This window comes from Leucopleurus acutus (genome assembly GCF_964270905.1).
Source record: "Leucopleurus acutus genome assembly, chromosome: 6".
Classification (NCBI taxonomy): domain Eukaryota; kingdom Metazoa; phylum Chordata; class Mammalia; order Artiodactyla; family Delphinidae; genus Leucopleurus; species Leucopleurus acutus.
In genome coordinates, this window is record NC_139149.1 from 10,852,128 (window position 1) to 10,874,174 (window position 22,047).

At 40.5% G+C, this 22,047-nt stretch overlaps 1 protein-coding gene across 2 annotated transcripts in view; it reads right to left on the minus strand.

The window, feature by feature from the left end:
* CNTNAP5 (contactin associated protein family member 5) overlaps window positions 1-22,047 on the minus strand; it is a gene marked incomplete at both ends in the record, with an annotated part of 877,051 nt that overhangs the window by 634,931 nt on the left and 220,073 nt on the right. For both annotated transcript variants that reach the window (XM_082841270.1, XM_082841269.1), the window contains one exon: window positions 3,812-4,005. In XM_082841270.1, the coding sequence (XP_082697396.1) occupies window positions 3,812-4,005 (194 nt within the window). The remainder of the gene's footprint in view (window positions 1-3,811; window positions 4,006-22,047) is intronic.

Consider the following 22,047-nt stretch of genomic DNA (forward strand, 5'->3'; position numbering starts at 1 on the left):
CTGATCATTTAGTGAAGTGAGGGCTCTGGCTTATTTATAAATCAAAATGCATTGCTATATGGCTGCTTGGTGGCCTCCTTTGTGAACATTGCATTCAGAGCCAGTTCAGAAACTGCAAATTGGATTTTTAGAGCACGAATATCTGCTACTGTATATTGGACAGGTATATTTCCAGGATTCTTTTTCTGAAGTAAAGTTTGCAAAATAAAATAAATCTCTTGAGTATTAACAAATTGATATCCTATCCAAGGAGTATGCTATAGTTGTATTGCTTGGTAAATCAACTTTTAAAGACATTACAAACTCCATATCATCTGAAAATTGAAGATCTTCAAAAGACCTTGTGAAAGTCTCATTCAAGCGATTTTTCTATTTCTGTGATACACAGTCCTTAATTAAGTCAATACTTGGTATTGATGTTTTGGGGTACTGACTTTTTTCTGAAAAGTTGAACCATTTAGAGAGTTTTATAAAACCCTCTTGTTTGGCTATTGCTTTTATCTTGTTTATCAGGATTAACTTTGGTGAAACTATAGTCTGATTTATCATTTTATATTTAAAAGAAAAAGAAAAACTCTCAAGGTAACCTTCTCATTCAATAACATAATCTGGTGGAAATACCAGTGCAAATTAGGCACAAGGCAGATTTTATACATGTTCATGAAATGTTTGGTTAAATACTCTGAGTCTCTGTTTGATGGGTATTCTGTAAGGCCTATACAGTTTCAGAGAGTCTGAGCACTATTTATAACATATAGAGAAATAGTTAGATAGTATTAGTGCTTTCTCACTTTTAAATTTTAGCAGCACGTGAAATACACAATAGGGTTTAACATTCTTCTTCTGGAGTGGGCCTGGCAAAGTCTAAGGTGAGAAAGATAAATCAGTTCTGTGAAAACTGGAAAACAAATTCAAGTGTAGTAAAGAAGAAATAGAAGGCACAGTTTCTGCAATCAAGTATAGTTAGGAATCAGTCTTGGTTTGTATTCTAGCCTCACCAGTGTCTGGTTATGTGAGCTTGGGTTGGTCTCTGAACCCTGAATCTCCAGAAGTTATAACACCTTTTTAAGTACACAGAATGGCATTTGCATACAAATGCCATGTGCAGTGGGTCTTCGGTAGTCGTTAGTTCCCTCGATAGTGATACGAGGGGACACGCATTGTTTTGCAAAATTTGAGCCTTGTTAGTATGCACGACTTACCACCATGTCCCTGCCCCATGTCACTGGAGGGGTGAAGACCCCTCCCCAAGTCTTTTCTCCTCCTGGGGTTTGCATCTGACAGGTTGGTCCTGAAGCTGCCTCCCCTCCCAAGGTCCCTGCAGGCATTGGAAGTGTCTCTGGGGAGGCCTTAACTGGAACTCACCACCTTCCTGTGCACAACGGTTCCCTGCCTTTTCCCCTCTGCCCGCCCAGCATCTTTTGCCTCCACCCAAAGGCCAAGGCTATTCTGAGGTGAGGAAAGGGACAGGCACGAGAACAGTGTCCTCCCCTCCAATTCTGTAAGCACTAATAATTCTGCAGTTCTTGTAATAGCCATCCAAAACGTAGTTCAGGCTACGTGTCCAGTAATGATAGGCGTGGAGCCTACCAGGACTTATAAAACAGGCCCCTGCCTTCAACGGGCTTGGAGTTTTGTGGAAGCACAGGCAAACCAACAGGGGCAAGAAAGTGAAATAGGCCTTATGCCCGCTGTTCACTAGCCCAGAGAAATTGTCCATTCTTGAAATACATCCTGATCCACAGGACAGGGCAAAAGCAGGTCATTTGATTCTGAAGAAAACGAAACTCTGGGTTTTATAAAAGTTTAGACAAAAGAACTCGAAACTTCAATCTGAAAAACAACCAGTTCTGATTGAAAATGCCAAAGCAAATAAATAACACCGCATCTATTTGTCCCTCTCAAGTCAGCATAAAATCTTAAAATTGTGCCTCAAAATGGAAGGTGTGCTTATTTATCTTTTCAAACTAAACACAAACTAAAAAAAAAAAAAAAAAACCTGTAGGGCTTCCCTGGTGGCGCAAGTGGTTGAGAGTCCGCCTGCCGATGCAGGGGATGTGGGTTTATGCCCCGGTCTGGGAGGATCCCACATGCCGCAGAGCGGCTGGGCCCGTGAGCCACGGCCACTGAGCCTGTGCTTCTGGAGCCTGTGCTCCGCAACGGGAGAGGCCACAACAGTGAGAGGCCCACATACCGAGGGAAAAAAAAAAAAAACCTGTAAAATTTATGGGGGCTTCAAAATTGAGGAAAAAAGAGAATAGTCCCCAAAAGACTATTTGTAAAATGAAGAAAACCCATGCTCTCCATAAATATGACCACCTAATATTACAAGCCACTACAAATAAAGATGACTATTATAATATTCTCTGGTTTCAATCTGCCATAACTAATCTTAATCCTCAGTTTACTATTACTTTCAATTATGAATAGTGATGGGTAAGCAATTAACAAATAACAATGAATATAAAATAGAATTTGTTTTCCCAGCAGAGTGAGACGAATACAGAAAAATGTATGTGTAAACAGCAGCAATTTGAAAGTGTAATTGTGATTGATTTAAGAGGGAAAACAATTAAGGACATTATGAGAAGGAAAGCTAATGTTAGCAACTGCTAAATCTTCACCTCCTATGCACATTTAGAAAAAAGTAAATATCTGGTGAGGTTTTTTCCCAAAGCAAAAGTGACCTGAACCAACACATTATTTTATTTGATGTGTAAGTCTATGAGGTCTCCCCTGGGTGCCTTTTGCCCCTGCCTCGACCTCCAATTCCTCACCTCGTAATTTGGGGACAGCCTTTCACTCACCTTTTGGGGTCAAGAGCTTGGGTCCAGTGTTGTGGAAGGCACAGGGTTTTCTTTTCCATAACCTGGACCCAACTGTCTTTTACTTCCAAGCTGCAGATTGTTTATAAAGGCAGAATCATTCTAAATTCTATATTTGTTTTGTATTTTTAACACTTTTAATTGTTTTCAAAACTTGGATAGGCAGGTGAACACAATGACTTTAAAGTCACCAGACCAGGCTGTGGATTACCAGACCAAGGTGCATCAACTGGGCAACTTTGGTCGAGGTACAGAACTGAGCTAATTGTATTATGACAAGGTATGTAAAGTGACTGGTACATAATAAGTAAATATTTACATATAGACACTACTAAATATTTACTTATTATGTACCAGGCACTTTACGTACCTTGTCATGATGTAATTAGCTCAGTTATGTATGTACTAAACGTAAAATAGATAGTTAGTGGGAAGCAGCCACATAGCACAGGAAGATCAGCTTGGTGCTTTGTGACCACCTACAGGGGTGGGATAGGGAGGGTGGGAGGGAGATGCAAGAGAGAAGAGATATGGGGATATATGTATATGCGTAGCTGATTCACTTTGTTACAAAGCAGAAACTAACAAGCCACTGTAAAGCAATTATACTGCAATAAAGATGTTAAAAAAATAGGTAAATATTTAATAAACACATACTCAGTCAACCAATACATTCTTGTCAATGATCAGACTTCCATGTTGTAGTTCTCTTTTTATCCCTGAAAGAACTAAGGCCCAGTCAGTGAAATCCCCAAGTTACCAGAAAAGGAGGAAAACACTAAACTCTTTGCAACAGACATCCTCATTTCCCTAGGAACTGGCGTCATGCTGCAGATAGGACCTAGATATCATCTAATTATTTCTGAATGGGTACACAACAGTTATCAAGCTACCGGCAATCTAGATAGAGGAAAATGACAGAAACGTTCACTGGCTACCATGAGGGCATCTCAGTTTTATTCAGCTGATGAGAAAATTTGTCCTACCCAGATGCTGTCTTCTTGCTTGTACTGTTTCCAGTTGCGTCCTGTGTCACTGAACATCAGGCTGTAGCTCGTCACCCAGTCAGAGCTTCCGTATCTTCCCTGCGTGGCCACTGCTGTAATCTCCACTCTATTGCCCAGGTCCATCTGGAGCCACTGCTGAGCATTGGAATCTGCTGGGGACCAACCGCCAGTTCCTGGAAGAGGATCAGAGAGAGAGAGTTGCAGCAACATCTCACAGAGCCGCGACTGTCACCGCTCACAGAGGAAGAAAAAACAAAACAAAACAGTGTTCAGCTAAGGTGTCTGTAACCAAAATATGTCTGCCTCTCTTCATAAACCCCTGGTATTTCTTTTTAAAAATTTTATTGGAGTAGAGTTGATTTACAATGTCATGTTGGTTTCAGGTGTATGGCAAAGTGATTCAGTTATACATATGCGTATATCCACTTTTTTTCAGATTCTTTTCTCAAATGGGTTATCACAGAATGTTGAGTAGAGTTCCCTGTGGCATACAGTAGGCCCTTGTTGGTTATCTATCTTATATATAGTAGTGTTTGTATGTTAATCCCAACCTCCTGATTTATCCCTCCTCCCCCCATGTTTCCCCTTTGGTAACCATGAGTTTGTTTTCTATGTCTGTGAGTCTATTTCTGCTTGGTAAATAAGTTCATTTGTATCGTATTTTAGATTCCACATGTAAGTGATATCTTAGGATATTTGTCTTTGTCTGACTTACTTCACTTAGTATGATCATCTCTAGGTCCATCTATGTTGCCACAAAGGGCATTATTTCATTCTTTTTATGGCTGAGTAATATTCCACTGTATATATAGGCCACATTTTCTTTATCCGTTCATCTGTCGGTGGACATTTAGGTTGTTTCCATGTCTTGCCTGTTGTGAATAGTGCTGCAATGAACATTCTAGACCCAATTTTCCTTCTCCTCCTCCATCAAATTCCCTTTCATGGTTTAATATTCATCTCAAATTCTGTTTCCTCTATCATTCATCCTCTCTTTTCTCAGTTATTACAGTTTTCATCTTCTGGATTCCTAATGGGATGTCACCTATTCTTTAAGTTTTTTACAACTTTAACCTTTAACATGCCTTATACCCTCTTCCTGACTGGTCTTTCCTTCCTTCCTTCTTTGCTTTCTTCTTCCATTCCTCCCTTTCTTTTCTCTGATCTTTAGCTCTTTCTAAATACGTGCTGTGAACCTGCTGTGGACCAGAATTTTGCTGTGGATGCAAAGATACACGATCGCTGACTATGCCTTTGAGAGGTTAGTGTTCACTCATTCAACAGATGCTCACTGAGCACCAGGAGGTTGCTCGATACTGAAGAGAGAGACACACACACACAGAAATGTGTAATGTGATGTGAAAGAGAGCCTTCAGAGAGGTGAACACAAGGTTCAATATGAGAACAGATGACAGAATGCCTAAGTAGGTGATCAGAAAGCCCTAGAGACAGTGACAGTGGAGCTGAAAGCTGTTTCCCCAGAAAACAAAGTGAGACAGAGAAAAAGTTGGAGAGACCAACCCAGGCCAAGGAAACAGCACATGCAACATCTCAGAGAGACATAAGAGGGCCCCATCCCTGGGTCTCCTTGTGATTCTATATGTTTGACACACAGCAACATTCTGATATGTGACCAAAGCCTTTGAGCCCCAGAATTTTATTATTTGACACATTGGAACTTTGCAGAAGATCAATATGAACTCTTGCTTCTTTGGAAGACTTGTGGCCTAAGTTTTCTGTTTTCATTTCCCATAGGTATAAAGAGGTCCGTATTTATTCTTCCTGACTCAAGGGTCCACAAGACATCTGAATCCTGAGTGGGACCTATTGTAGAATGTGTATGCCATGGGTGCACCCCAATATTCATAGCAGCACTATTTACAATAGCTTCCAAGATATGGAAGCAACCTAAGGGTCCAAGGAGAGATGAATGGATAAACAAGATGTGGTATATATACACAATGGAATATTTGTCAGCCATAGAAAATAATGAAATAATGCCATTTGCAGTAACATGGATGGACCTAGAGATTATCATACTAAGTGAAATAAGTCAGACAGAGAAAGACAAATGCCATATGATATCACTTATATGTGGAATCTAAAAAAAAATGCTACAAATCCACATATATACAAAGCAAAAATAGACCCACAGACATAGAAAGCAAACTTATAGTTACCAAAGGGGAAAGGTGGGGGAGGGATAAAACAGGAATTTGGGAGTAACATATACACGCTAGTATACATAAAACAGATAACCAACAAGGACCTACTGTATGGCACAGGGAACTACACTCAACATTTTGTGATAACCTATAAGGGAAAAGAATCTGAAAAAAAATAGATATGTATTATGTATAACTGAGATATATATTATGAATAACTTCTGTGCTGTACACCTGAAGCTAACACAATGTTGTAAATCAACTATACTTCAATTAAAAAAAAAAAGAAAGAAAGTAGCCCTTTTGTTAAGAACCTTGCTCAGGGCATCAGGTTGAGTGATTCATTGGATTTTTAATTTAGAGACGTTAACCAATAAGTCCCTTTTGATTTCAACTTGTGCCACTGAAAATCATTTTAGTGATGTCCCAGTTTACATTCTTGCCATCTCGGGAGGACTCAACTGGACCCCTCCTTGGTACTGAGAACTTTCTGAGTCCCCACTGGCTGCCCACTGCAGAGATAGCTTGTCATCATCTGGGAGTGGGCAAAGGGAGCAGAGAACATGAGATGGGCCCTAATCTGGCCATAAGGCACATTCATCGATTTCATCCCAATAAATAGCTAGTACTGTAGCCGAGTAGGACACTATGAGGCCTTCCCAGAATAGACCACCACAAATGTCCTCTGCCTGCCTTTTGTCTGTAGAAAAACTTTAGTCAAAGAATAAATTTAATCAGAGAAATCAGAAAACGCATAAAGGAAAATAGTCAAGCAAGATAAATAATAACACTTTAGCCATTAAACAAGTCAAGGACTTTAGTTCCTCCTCAAGGACTGTAGATACTATTCTGAGCCATGTCCTTTGAGCTGTTTTGCAGATACTGAAGCCCCTAACAAGTGGGAGAAGTTAACTGAATGCTGCCCATAAGCACATAGACCCCAGACCTGTTGGAACCAGAAGGTTGATGATGCTGACTCCCAATGACCTCACCACCAGCCAATCAGAAGAATGTCCACGAGCTGATCACACTCCCCACAACCCCCCTCCCTCACCCTGTCTTTAAAAACATTTCCCTGGGGCTTCTCTGGTGGCGCAGTGGTTGGGAGTCCGCCTGCCGATGCAGGGGACATGGGTTCGTGCCCCGGTCCGGGAGGATCCCACATGCCGCGGAGCGGCTGGGCCCGTGAGCCATGGCCGCTGAGCCTGCGCGTCCGGAGCCTGTGCTCCGCAACGTGAGAGGCCACAGCAGTGAGAGGCCCGCGTACCGCAAAAAAAAATTAAAAAATAAAAACATTTCCCTGAAAACTTTCGGGGGTTCGGGTCTTTTAAGCGCTAGCTGCCCTGGACTCCTTCCTTGGTGACCTGTGATAAAGCTATCTCTTTCTACTTCACCCAAATGTCTGTCTCCGAGATTCAGTCCGGCACTGGTATACAGAGGCTGAATTTTGGCAACAGTACTTTTGTTTGACAACATTTTGTTTTCACTTCCCTGACAAGATTCAAATGCAAGGAAAGAAAGAGAAGTATGCTCATCCCCTACCATGGAATGTCCTTTATTAAGTGTTTTGCAAGACATGAATACCCAGTACTGCTTGTATTCACTAATATCTGTTCTCTCTTCCTTCTGTAGTAATAGGACTGCAGAGAGTGCATGGCTTAACTACACTTTTCAGCTCTCAGTACCTTTCGAGTTGTGGCCCTATGGACAAATTCTCTCCAAGAAAAATGTGAGTGGGAAGATGTGCCACCTGCTGGCCATCGGGTCTCTTCCACACTTGCTTTCCCCTTTCACCACTGATGGATGCAGCCGACAAGGACCTAGAAGACGGCAGAACCTCAGCATGGAAAGATGCCAGATTCCAGCATCATCACGTGTAAACTACAATATGAATGAGAACTAAAGACTTATTTTGTTTAAGCTATTGTGTAGTGAAATCTATTTGATACTGCAGTTTAACCTACCTTAATACATACAAAGTACCCGGTAGAGTAAATAGAATAATGCCCATATTATAGTTGGGGAAACTGAGGTCCAGAAAGTGTAGAACACCTGGAACTCAGGATGCAAGCACAGCTATTTGAGACTCTTATGTAACAGAAAAAAAAGGTTTCTAAAAACCAGAAAATCAAGAAGAGGGAAAAGGACTGGGAGGAGATATTTGAGCAGAGATTCTGAGCTGCTAGGCCCACAAGTACTTTTTTTCTTTTTTGCGTTGCACGGGCCTCTCACTGTTGTGGCCTCTCCTGTTGTGGAGCACAGGCTCTGGATGCGCAGGCTCAGCGGCCAAGGCTCACGGGCCCAGACACTCCACGGCATGTGGGATCTTCACGGACCGGGGCACGAACCCGTGTCCCCTGCATTGGCAGGTGGACTCTCAACCACTACGCCACCAGGGAAGCCCCACAAGTACTTTTTTAATCAATGAACCCTGTCTTCACCAATATGTCCACAATTCCCTATCTATTCTACCCTCTCCCAACTTCTCAAAACTGGCAGGGAGGTCCAAGAAGGAGGAGATATTACATTTCCAAGAAATCTAAAATTGTTCTGAACCTACTTTTGATTTCCACTTAATTTCTCCTGCCCATTTCATGAGACCTCTTTCTTCTTAAGTGAAAAAAAGCAAGGCTGTGTAAACTATATGACTTCAACAATATTAAAACATGATAGAAAAGAAATGTGTATGGTGATTTCTTCTGAGTGATGAAAGTATGAGTGATTTTATTCTTTTATGCTCTTTGCATGTAACATCTTCTATTATCAGCATGTCTTTCTTTTATAAACTGAGACCCATTTTTACATGGCTTATTGCATAAAGAACATATGTAGTGATTTGACATTTGGTGGTATAATATAGAACTCTTTGTGTGACCATCACAGTTTTTGAAATGAAAATCCTCAAACCTTAACTATTTCTCTTTACCCTCCTATTGTCCACAACTAGACTCCTTAGTCATGCTTTAGAGTTTTTCTTTCATTTATTCTAATTATTCTTATCATATTTACATATGATAAGAACTTATGTTAATGATGGAAGAAAGGAAATAAAATAACAAGGAACTTTTCCAACCTCCTTGCAAAGAATAAAATCACAGGAGACTGACCCAAACCAAACCAAAACAAAACAAAAAGCTATTGCTAAAAATATTTCTTCAAGTCTGTCTAAAGAAAATCACATCACCCTTTTGCCCACAGTAAAAAAACCTTAGTTTATTAACCCCACCCCAAAATTAACAAAAATGAAATTGCTGATGTTAGCATTCATTAACACATCAAATTAAGAATTTTCCAAACCCAGGAGCTTCAGCCTAAGCTCTTAAAATGGAGGGGCACTGTCTGCGTGATAATTGCCAAGGACTTTTTCCCTGCTGTTGATGGTGTTCCCAGCATTACAGCTAATAGGCAAGACATCCAAGTTTGCCATGGTTGCTACGGCAAACATTTTACTCCTTCCACCAAACAATAAGTGTGTTTTCACAAATTATGAGAGTAGCCTGAAGATACTATTTGCAGTTGTTTTTAAGACACACAGTGCCCACATTAGCTTTCTGTTTCTGAATTGTTATCTAGATCGAGGTGTAACATACACACAGGTACTTGCGTTTGGCAAGTTACAGGTGTTAACTAAGGCAGTGCTCTCTGTAATTGTGACTGCGATATAAATAATCATGAACTACAATTCCCATAAACCCTACAGTTTGAATCAAAAGGAATTTAATGGAAATTTAAAGGAAAATTATAATTTTAAGGGAAAAGTAACCCCATCTTAGGTTTTGATAGCATCTAGAACAGGGGATCTAGAATGATTTACAGATTTCCAGGTTTAGGCCCCTGCATAAGTTAGCAAGGAGTGGGCCAAGGAATCTGTCATCTTCACAGGCACTCCAGGTATTTTCTGATGATTGAACACATTTGAGAATCTCATCTAACCTAACCTCAGAGGCAGAGCTGGGTCTAGAACTAGAAGAGTTGAATTCTTGATTTGTTTCATGGTCCAGGTTAGCTTAAATCCAACATGCTATTCTTGATGATTATAAACAAACAAACCAAAAAGCAGCATGAAACCACCTCTGGATCTAAAGATGGACAGTCTTCTCCATTTTGATCCCCAATCACCCACCCCTAAGCACAGATGGAAACTTAAAGTCAAACTTACAATTTCCCAGGAAATCTAAAAATTTGTGAATTCAGAAATACCCCTCTTTGCTCCTGATTGGACACTTCTTTTCGCTCCCAGTTAACCCTTTTACTTCTTCTCAGCACCCCATTCTACACGCCCTTGGAGTGTTCATTCACTCACAATACTAGCTAGCAGTTGGATTGTCCTTGCTCAGGACACGGCACTGCCCCAGACACTTGGCAGACATGGACTCACTCATCATCCCGTAAGCTCTTCATGATTGGTATTATTATCATTATTCCATCTGGCAGAAGGAAAAACGGAGGCCAGAATTTTTAGTCAGCTTTTCCAAGATCACACAAGGGGTCAGTGGCAGAACAGGGGATTCAAACCCAGAAAACTGGGACTCCGAGCCCCATTTCTTAACCACGCAGCTGCGGGGCCTCTCAACAGCATGGACAGAGCATGCTCGCCTTCTTCCTTATTTTTTATAATAGCAATTCTCTCTAGAAACATATTTCACACTTCACCTCTTTTTCAGGTCTCACTTGATTCTCATAGCAATCAGCAATGGTAATTATTTTTCATTTTATTTTATTTTTTTATAAATTTATTTATTTTGACTGCATTGGGTCTTTGTTGCTGCATGTGGGCTCTAGTTGTGGCCAGTGGGGGCTACTCTTTGTTGCGGTGCACGGGCTTCTCATTGCGGTGGGTTCTTTGTTGCAGAGCACAGGTTCTAGGCACATGGGCTTCAGTAGTTGTGGCACGTGGGCTCAGTAGTCGTGGTGCATGGGCTTAGTTGCTCCATGGCATGTGGGATCTTCCCCGACCAGGGCTCGAACCGTGCCCCTGCATTGACAGGCGGATTCTAAACCACTGCACTACCAGGGAAGTCCCTGCAATAGTATTTTTAACTTCCATTTACTAGAGAATAAACCGGGTTTAAGGGTCACCTAGTTTATCCAGATTATAGGGAGAGACTGTTTTCCAACCCAGTTCTGTAGATTTCTCGTCCCTGCCTGAGGTTTCAACATGGACCAAGGTCTTAAGCAAGCAGGTAGTTACTCTCATGGAGAACTCCAAGTAAGACAAGAGACCCGCTCCCTGCTCAACCCCGTATACCATAGGGCTTATACCTAACTTCACATGCTCAGGTAGGCTCAGTAGGCTCTGCTCATGAAACAGGAAAACTTGTAGATAAGGCAGAAGTTCCTCAATTTCTACACTGACTTCCACTTCTAACTCAGAAAGGGAAATGAAACTTGATTGATGTTACACACTGGAAATGGGCACAAAACAGATTATATACAGGTCTCTGCTAAGTGATATTTTACAACTACCATTCTAAAAAAGAGAGTTAATTTAGTACAAGATCAACAAGAGCTAAGATAATCACATACACCTAGCATTGTTAAGCCTAATCTGTTTTAAGCACACTCAGCCTGGCCATTTAAAAAACAACAACAACAACAAAAATCGTAAAGTAAACCCTGCAGAGAATGGATTTCCAAGATGTGTGCTTCCCCCCTGCATTTACACGAGGCCTTAAAAAGCTACAAGCACATTCTCACAAATGACTGGGAGGTTAGACTGGATGACTAGCTGCACCATTAATTATTAAACATTTGGTGCCTCTGTAAGTCAAGGTTGGAGATTTTTCAGGGACAAAACTACCTAGTGATGATAATGAGTAAGGCAGAGAGACTCCCCCATAAATATTTTACTTGATGTGTGGATAAGAGTGAAAACAACATTCACAAACATGCTGGTAGCTTCCTGCACCTTCACTCAGTGTGTGGTTATCATCAATGTATAACAGGACCTGTGGTTGGGAAAGGACTTCTGAGACTGGGGGGTTATTGTCTGGAACACTACGCATCACACTTTTCCCCTGGGCATGTGGGGTAGGACCTAGATGTTGCTGGATGGCCCTGGCCAGGGCTCCTACACTTCTATCTGCACATTTATTTAGGGACTAGGGAGCCCCCTGGTGGAAAAGTAAGTGGGAACTTGACCAAACACCCTATGGGTTTCAAACAGGTAAAAAACTGTAGGAAGATGTGGAGTGGCCCCAGTGAGGCCAGGTTGCAGGAAAAAAAGAGAATCATGAGAGGAGATTTATGTAAAGGAGTGAGAATTTGGATCCAAATGAGACCCAGTTATCATGATTAAGGCTGCCTCAGGAGGAATGCCTGGTGGGGGTGGGGGACAGCAGCACTCTCTGTGGACGACTTAGTTTGGGCTCCCCAGACGTCAATTAGGAGACAGGGATTTCCGTGGAAGTAGTTCATTTGGAAACTGACCGCAGGAAGCCAGGTGAGGGGAATGGAGATGAGGCAGGGAAGAAAGGGCATCCCATCCATGGTGCATCGGCAAGCCAGGCAGCCCTGTGGGTGAGCTCAGTCTCACTGGTGCAGAATGGACTTTGGGTTGTTCCAACAGAGCAGGAGGACACTGGGGTCAACTTTTGATTGAAGGCGGCTGGAGTGCACGGTAGTGTCTAAGGCACAGAGGGAAAGCCGAGAACACAGAGAAGTCCATCTGTATGTCTTCTTTGGAGAAAAGTCTATTTAAATCTTCAGCCCATTTTTTGACTGGGTTGTTAGGTTTTTTGATATTGAGCTGCATGAGCTGTTTGTATATTTTGGAGATTAATCCCTCGTTGGTCACTCTATTTGAAATACTTTCTCCCATTCTGAGGGTTGTCTTTTCAATTTGTTTATGGTTTATTTTGCTGTGCAGAAGCTTTTAAGTTTCATTAGGTCCCATTTGTTTATTTTTGTTTTTATTTTCATTACCCTAGGAGGCGGATCAAAAGAGATCTTGCTGTGATTTATGTCACAGAGTGTTCTGCCTATGTTTTCCTCTAAGAGTTTTAGAGTATCTGGACTTACATTTAGGTCTTTAAACCATTTTGAGTTTATTTTTATGTACGGTGTTAGGGAGTGTTCTAATTTCCTTCTTTTACATGTAGCTGTCCAGTTTTCCCAGCACCACTTATTGAAGAGACGGTCTTTTCTCCATTGTATATTCTTGCTTCCTTTGTCATAGATTAGGTAACAATAGGTGTGTGGGTTTATCTCTGGACTTTCTGTCCTCTTCCATTGATCTATATTTCTGTTTTTGTGCCAGTAGCGTACGGTTTTCATATCTGTAGCTTTGTAGTGGAGCCTGAAGTCAGGGAGCCTGATTCCTCCACTCTCACTCTGTTTTTGGTTTTGGTTTTTGTTTTGGTTTCTCTCAAGATTGCTGTGGCTATTCAGGGTCATTTGTGTTTCCATACAAATTGTAAATATTTTTTTCTAATTCTGTGAAAAATGCCATCGGTAGTTTGATAGGGATTGCACTGAATCTGCAGATTGCTTTGTGTAGTATAGTCATTTTGACAATATTGATTCTTCCAATCCAAGAACATGGTATATGTCTCCATCTGTTTGTGTCATCTTTGATTTCTTTCATCAGTGTCTTATAGTTTTCTGAGTACGGGTGTTTTTCCTCATTAGGTGGGTTTATTCCTAGGTATCTCATTCTTTTTGTTGCAATGGTAAATGGGATTGTTTCCTTAATTTCTCTTTCTGATGTTTCATTGTTGGTGTATAGGAAGACATGGAGATGACCAAAAAATACATGATGAGTTGCTCAATATCACTAATTATTAGAGAAATGCAAATCAAAACTACAATGAGGTATCACCTCACACCAGTCAGAATGGCCATCATCAAAAAATCTACAAACAATAAATCCTGGAGAGGGATGGAGAAAAGAGAACCTCCTATACCGCTGGTGGGAATGTAAATTGGTACAGCCACTATAGAGAACAGTATGGGGGTTCCTTAAAACACCAAAAATAGTACTACCATATCATCCAGCAATCCCACTCCTGGGCATATATCTGGAGAAAACCACAATTCAAAACAATACATGCAAAAAAAAAGATACATGCACCCTAATGTTCATTACAGCACTATTTACAATAACCAGGACATGGAAGCAACCTAAAATGTCCATCAACAGATAAATGGATAAAAAAGATGTGGTACATATATACAATGGAATATTACTCAGCCTTAAAAAGGAATGAAATAATGCCCTTTGCAGCAACATGGATGAACCTAGAGATTGGCATACTGAGTGAAGTAAGTCAGACAGAGAAAGATAAATATCATATGATATCACTTATATGTGATAAAAGGGTACAAATGAACTTATCTACAAAACAGAAATAGAGTTACAGGTGTAGAAAACAAATTTATGGTTACCAGGGGTTAAGGGGGTGAGGGATAAATTGGGAGATTGGGATTTACATATACACACTACTGTATATAAAACAGATAACTAATAAGGATCTACTGTATAGCACAGGGAACTCTATTCAATGCTCTGTAATGACCTATATGGGAAAATAATCTAAAAAAGAGTGGATATATGTATAACTGAATCACTTTGCTGTACACCTGAAACTGACACAACATTGTAAATCAACTATACTCCAATTTAAAAAAATAAGAAGGCAGAAAAGTGAAAGTGTAATTATTGGGGTTGACAGTGGTTCTGTTAGGGACATCCTTAGGGCTCCACTCTGATCCCCTTTAGCAGATGGAGATGCCCGCAGCTGCATGCTGGCTGATAATCAGAGCTGTCTGTTCCCTCCTCCAGAGACTGGCCCTTGACCAAACAGAAGCCTTTTTGCCTGGGAAGCTACCACTTTCCGTCCCCATCACTACCAGTGATGGGTGGATACAAGGTTCAGATTGTGGTTCCCAGTGCTTCAAGGCAGACTGATATTCATGGTGCAATCTGTGGTCCAGAACTTTCCCTTGGCATCCGAAGGAAGCTACACTTCTGTTGAAACCATATATCTTGCTGGCTTCCTCCACCACCTGCCGCCTTCCAGCTTAACCTGTCTCCAGAGATCACTACCCCACAAATAATTTGAACAGGAATTTCCATCTTAACTCAGCTTCTAAGATCTTGTTCTTGTACTGAAGTGGTGAAGTCCAAGGGATATGAGCACCAACAGCCTCTGTGACATTGCGTGTCCTTGGCCACACACCCGTGTGTCTGCCTGTGTTTGTGGAAGAGAGCTGTGTTATTGCTCTGAAGGGCTCCGATACTCACCACTCAGACAGTTCTTCTGTGATGTCCTGCTATAACTATCTTCTTCTGTGATGTCCTGCTATAACTATCTCCCCTTGTGAAGAGTAGAGCCCTGAAGGTCCTCATGGCTCAGAAAAGTGTATCTGGCTGCATATTTCAGAGTTCAGAAGTTACACAAGAAGTGAGGAAGTTCAGCATGAGGGCATGTGGAATTCAGAAAGTGTGAAGTTTGGTCCCAAAGTTTGGTCTCACATTTATGGCCCTTGCAGGGCAAGGACTGATTCATATACACATAAAAACACCCCAGCATTTTTAGAAACTTAGGTAAGAGGGTCGTGTATAAAAAACTTGAAAGGATTCTAGAACTATGCTATTCAATATGGTAGCCAAAAGCCACCTGTGGCTATTTAAATTTAAATTAATTTAACTTAAATAAAAACTTCAGTTCCTAAGTAGCACTAGCCATATTTCAATAGCCACATGTAGTTAGTGGCTACTTTGTTAAGCAGCACAGCTATAGAATAGTCCATCCTTGCAGAAATTCCTATTGGCTAGCACTGCTCTACAATTTCTCTTATAAACTGGTGGAAACTGACTTCTATTTTAATTTGGCAAATCGATACAATTTAATTCTATCCATCAGCTGCTCAGGCCTAGAGGAGGTTTAGTGGATTATTTTTTCCTCATTTAATGACCATATGATTATTGAGTTCCACCCATACGTAAAGCAGTGTAGAAGACTGAGCAGCCAGATAAGACACTCTTTCTGTTTTCAGGCATATAGAGAAAACAAACAAACAAACAAACAAAAAAAAAACCCACGACTGTCCCAGGATCTTTGAAGGGAAAATGGAGAAGTGGCATTGAAAGTCATCTAACACTGCAGATCTCATATTATTGACATTATCACTTAAAACTTCTCTTTCGTAAACAGTATGCATTTTGCACAGCTGAACGTGCTATACCTATCTTGGTTTCCTGAGGTCATTTTGTTTGAAAGATCGTGCCCAGTCTAAGTCTCATGTCTGAGTTGAGTCACTTACTCTGTGACTTTCAGAAGTAATTTCTCTACTTCTGTGAAAATAATACAGTTAATTCCTCCTTTACCAAGGACCGAGATGATATATGTCAACACACAGATTTCATGACCTTGGGCACAAAATGTATAAGTAACAGTTTGTCATTGTTACCCCAAGAGTGTCAACTTGGATTAAAACAAACAAACAAACAAACAAAACCTATGGCCTCAGTTCAAATTTCCATCAGGAAATTACTTCTTTGATTGGAAAATGTGCAAGATAACCCAGCAAAATAGCAAGAGATATAGCTTGAGAGAGAGAGAGGAAGAGACATCATCATTTACTCTCTTACCCTATATCAAATTATTAGTCTAAAGCCAGTCAAGGTAATTCCATCACCTTCAACTGTGATTGGGTTCAGAAGTGAACAGAAAATCTGCTGGTGATTCAGCAGAGGAGTGGTTGGGTGAGCTTGGGTCCAGGAAGACTTTCACTGCCCCAAGCAGTGGTTCACAGTCCTCAGCACATCAGAGTCACTCACAGAGCTTGGAGCAATAGGGATTTCTGGGTCCCCCTGCCGGAGTTTCTGATTCAGGTGGTGGGGAATAAGTCCAGACAATCTGTATTTTTCTAACACATTTCTAACACATTCTAACACATTGTACTGCTGTTCTGAGGAATCACAATTTGATGGCTTAAAAGTAAGCCATGGTCTCTTTGTTTCTCAGAACTTTGTTGAGTCTGGCTGAGATGTTGGGAGGCTTATTAGCTCCAGAATGATTCTGATACTGAGGATGACATCGTTGAACTGAATTCATCAGCCCTGGAGCCTTTCCTCATTGAGGACTTCCTTTTATGTAGAGTAATATGTTTTATTTTTAATTCTTTTAAAAAATGTAAAACAAAACACAGATACAGAAAAATCTCACCAAACAAATATTTAGCTTAAATTATTACAGGGTAAACACACTTTTAACTATCACGGTGTTCAGGAAATAGAAATACAGACACCTGTCAATCTCCATGTGCCTAATAATTTAATGTTTTTTCAAGCTAGTGAATTTTTTTCATGCTAGTGAGTTTTCTGTTCCTTATACACAAAATTACCCTCAGAAAGCTGTCCCAGGGTAATATTTGATTGCTCTGGATATGTTTGTGGAAGAGATTTATTAGAAGCAAGTCCTTAGCAAAACTAATGATAAGGATTCTTTTATAAAACCTGGATTTTTATCAAATATGTACACTGATTAGAAAAACAAAGCCCAGGCACAATCAACTGATTGCATAAACGAATACTATAAGTCAGATAAGTACAGTTTGAAACAGTCGAAGTGGGCCCTAAGGAAGGGAGAGCCCTAGGATAAGGGGCATTTGAACCTGAATCCTGGAGAAAGATGAACTGAACATTCATAGCAACTCCTGTTTTCTGATTCCTTAGAGTTGGTTATATGTTACCATTTTCAGTCCATATGGTGGATTCAAAAATCCTCAGCTCATCTTTTTTTTGTTTATTGAAATTTGATAGGTATTTATAAAGTTCCCTTAAAGGATTTTTTTCTTTTTTTTCAAGCTATGGAGCTGGACCTTTTTTTTTTTTTTACTGGAGTAATATTGATTCAAAATGTTGCGTTTTTCGTAGGTGTACAAAATCTTTTTTAGTTATACATATACATATATCTACTCATCTTTGGATACTTTTTTTTCCCCAGTGACTTTAACTATTTATTTTATATTGGAGTATAGCCGATTAACAATGTTGTGATAGTTTCAGGTACATGACTCTGTACAGCAGAGTGATTCAGTAATATGTACACATGTATCTATTCTTTATAAAATTCTTTTCCCAATTAGGTTATTACATAGTATTGAACAGAGTTCCCTGTGCTATACAGTAGGTCCTTGTTGGTTGTTGGTTATCCTTTTTAAATATGGCAGTGTGTACATGTCAATCCCAAACTCCCTAACTATCCCTTCCCTTCACCCTTGCCCCCCAACCCTAGTAACCATAAGTTCATTCTCTAAGTCTGTGAGTCCATTTCTGTTTTGAAATATCATCAATATTTCTCTTTTTCTGTCTGACTTACTTCACTCAGTATGACAATCTCTAGGTCCATCCATGTTCCTCAGCTCATCTTTTAAAAATGTATTTATTTATATATTTATTTTTTCTTAGCTCATCTTTTTTTTACTGTCATTTCCACAATGTCTTAGGTGAAAGACATCTTCCAGAGGGGTTGAGTAAATGGATTGGATTGAGTAGATCCTACCTAACTACTCCACGTTAGACAAGGCAAGAGTATCCACCATACAATATACTATTCAAATGCAACTTATTTCCACCTGGGTGTGACACTCATTGTGAATACAGTAGTACACTGCTGATCGTTAGACAAATATATGTCATGAATTATCCTGCTCTTAATTCCGTTACTACATTTTTAAGTTATGATGTTTAAGTTAAAAGCAATGAACTGAGGAATTGCAAAGGACCTTGTCTCTTGGCAAAGTATTAGTTTAGCAACGGTCGGCCTGGTGATTCACTGAGCTGGCATTTTAAAGGCTGCCTCTTATACATATATACAATGGAATATTACTCAGCCATAAAAAGAAATGAAACTTAGTTATTTGTACTGAGGTGGACGGACCTAGAGCCTGTCATACAGAGTGAAGCAAAGTCAGAAAGAGAAAAACAAATACCATATGCTAACACATATATATGGAATCTAAGAAAAAAAAAAGTTTCTGATGATCCTAGGGGCAGGACAGGAATAAAGATGCAGACAAAGAGAATGGACTTGAGGACATGGGGAGGGGGAAGGGTAAGCTGTGACAAAGTGAGAGAGTGGCATGGACATATATACACTACCAAACATAAAATAGATAGCTAGTGGGAAGTAGCTGCATAGCACAGGGAGATCAGCTCGGTGCTTTGTGACCACTTAGAGGGGTAGGATAGGTAGGGTGGGAGGGAGATGCAAGAGGGAGGAGATATGGGGATATATGTTTATGTATAGCTGGTTCACTTTGTTATGCAGGAGAAACTAACACACCATTGTAAAGCAATTATACTCCAATAAAGATGTAAAAATAAATAAATAAATAAAGGTTGACTCTTAAAAATAATATCCACTTGGCTTTTCAAAGGAAGTGACCAGTCATTGGGAGCAAAATAAAGGGTGAATTGCATGTGTTTACCTATCATTCTCTATGTGGAAAATATTGATGTTCAGAGTCTTTGAAGCATTATATTATTAGTGAGCAGAAGTATTCATAAGATTTCTCCTTCCCCTCTTAACATCATTTTCTTTTGCAATGATGCTAGCTGAATAGAGAAAGGCTCATCACACGTGACTGGTCTACATTTGAGACAGTGTCCCAAGGCTCCTATTAAATAGCAGAAGATTTCTATCCTGTATCCCTCAATGATCCATAGCTGTCCTGGTAAAAGAATATGCCTAAGGCATTGTTTAAATATTTAGGTCAGGTTAGTTTTGCCCACAGGCATATTAGACCACAGTATGATTTTCAGGGGCATGGAGTCCGTGTCTCTCTTTCTTCCTTGATGCCTAAATATCTAGTCTTTGTGGTTAAAATAGTGACAACCCCAGTTGAAATGCCAAAATTACCTGAAAGGGTGGACTATCATGTCAACAACACCTTTACTCAGGTTAAGATCTCTGATTAACATGAATAAAGTGAACATGGGGTAGACAGAATTAGTTTCAAATATAAGTCCTACCAACAATTAGCTGTATATCCTTAGATCAGTGACTTGACCTCTCTGAGTCTCTTTCATAATCTTTAAAAATATTAATAATACCAACTATCTTAGAGTACTGACGTGATGATAAAAATAAAGCTGAAGTTTCTATTTTCCAGCATGATTCCTTATTCATAATGACTTAGCCAACTTTGATTAAGAATTGAAGGAGTGGGAGTTTCAGGGATGGACCAGCACAGTGCATCTCAAATTCGAATGTGTGAATGCAACAGTCTTTGTTAAAGCACAGGTTCTGATCCAGAAGTTTTGGAGCAGAGGCTGAGATTCTGCATTTGCAACAAGCTCCCAGGTGATGCCCATGTTACTATGCAGAGTCCACACTTCGAGAACAGAGGGTGCATGTGAGGCAACAAAGGAAAGCATAGAACCTGATGTCTGCCATTCCTGGGGGCAGCCAGTACAGGAGAAAAGAAAGAAAAGGTGCTGAAAAGAAGGAGAAAGCCCTTCAAAGGGAGAGAAGGGAATCCAGTGACAGATTTCTATACACCGCATGGTCTTTTTGAACAGATTAGATTGTATCCATATCACGTCTGGCTCAATCAATCCAGATGGGACACTCTTTTGCAAGCAGGTACTGTAGTGCTGCCGATGAAATTGGGTCCTCGGTATTGTCACCTAGCTAATCAGGAACAAGTCCCCAGACAGCTGATATCATGCTAATTGTGAAGACCCTGCTTCCTGAATTGTTCCCAATCCACACCTGTTCAGGAGGGACCAGACACCAAAATGAAAACCAACATCCAAAGACCTTCATGGGTCCTTAGCTTTTTGCAGCCCAAGCGCTGCCCAAGGGGGAAAGAAAGAATGTGCATCGATTTTGTGCCAAAAGGAGGAAAGATTTTTAAGCCTCTCCATTCGTCCATGAGCCCAGGAAGCTGAAAATGCCTTGACATTGAAAAAAATCAAAATCTCCATGGCAACAAAGTTGTCATGCCAGAAACATGATCTCAACTTACACAGGCAAGCATCTCAAAAATATAGTGAGTGAGGAAGAAGAACTCAAATTTCAAAATTCTATTGGTGGCGGGGGGAGGGAAGGATGGGAAAGAAAAATACAGACCTTTTCTCTCATGGGGCCGAAGATGTCCATTCCTATTTGCCTTCTAATCACATAAAGTAAAAACTTGCCCTCACTCTCAAGCTGCTCTAACCCACACAGGGGAGGCTTCATGCTGTGTCACCAACTCCTGAGTTTCCTGCCGACAGTAAGGGCTTCTCACAGCCCAGCCAACTTTAAGCCCAGATCAAAAGCTTTCTTACCACAAAACAAATCACGTTTGACAAAATCAGATCCCTCCTAAGCCACAATTATACATATTGACTTGGCAACCTCCGTTAATGGTGATCTGACCCCCAGTTTAATGTCTTTTGTCATTTCTTTCAAAAGTAATTAGCTCTCTTCTTTGCTTTTTCCTTCCTTGTATGTGGATAAAATGTGAGGAGTGTCTGAAAGTGAGAGAACAAAACTTCCATTTGGCCGATTTCTTCCTTAGATGAGATAGCAGCGTGAAGACTATTAGTGGGTTTTAACCATCTAATCTCTCTCCTGGTCCAGTGAGCTGCCCAGACCTTGGTGGCACAGTACCTAAGGTCAAAGGCTGTTTCCAAGGGTGTGTTTTCTAACATAAAGATGAGTTCATCACTGACAGAACTCAGACTTACTTTACTCAGGGTCTGAGGGTACTCATGAGCATGCCTTTCCTATATTTTTCTTTTCAACTTTTGTGTTGATCTCTGCTTGGGATGACATCCTTCCCAGCGGTGCCCCTTTTTCTTCCTGGTGTCGGTCAGAAATGTGTACGCTTGAGTTCTGAGCACACAGTGGAGGTGAAGTGGTCCTTAATTACCTACATTCAGTGTATGCCACAGGTGTATATGATTCCCAGGGGGTGTGGCAGTGTTAAATGGTGTCTGAAGACCTGCAGGGCCTTTATCTTTGTGAAAAAGTTCAGCAGTGAGGAGCTGGGAGGATGCCACTGAGCACATTCATTTCAGTGAGGAAGACTTAGCTTTAGGGAAGTCAGGGG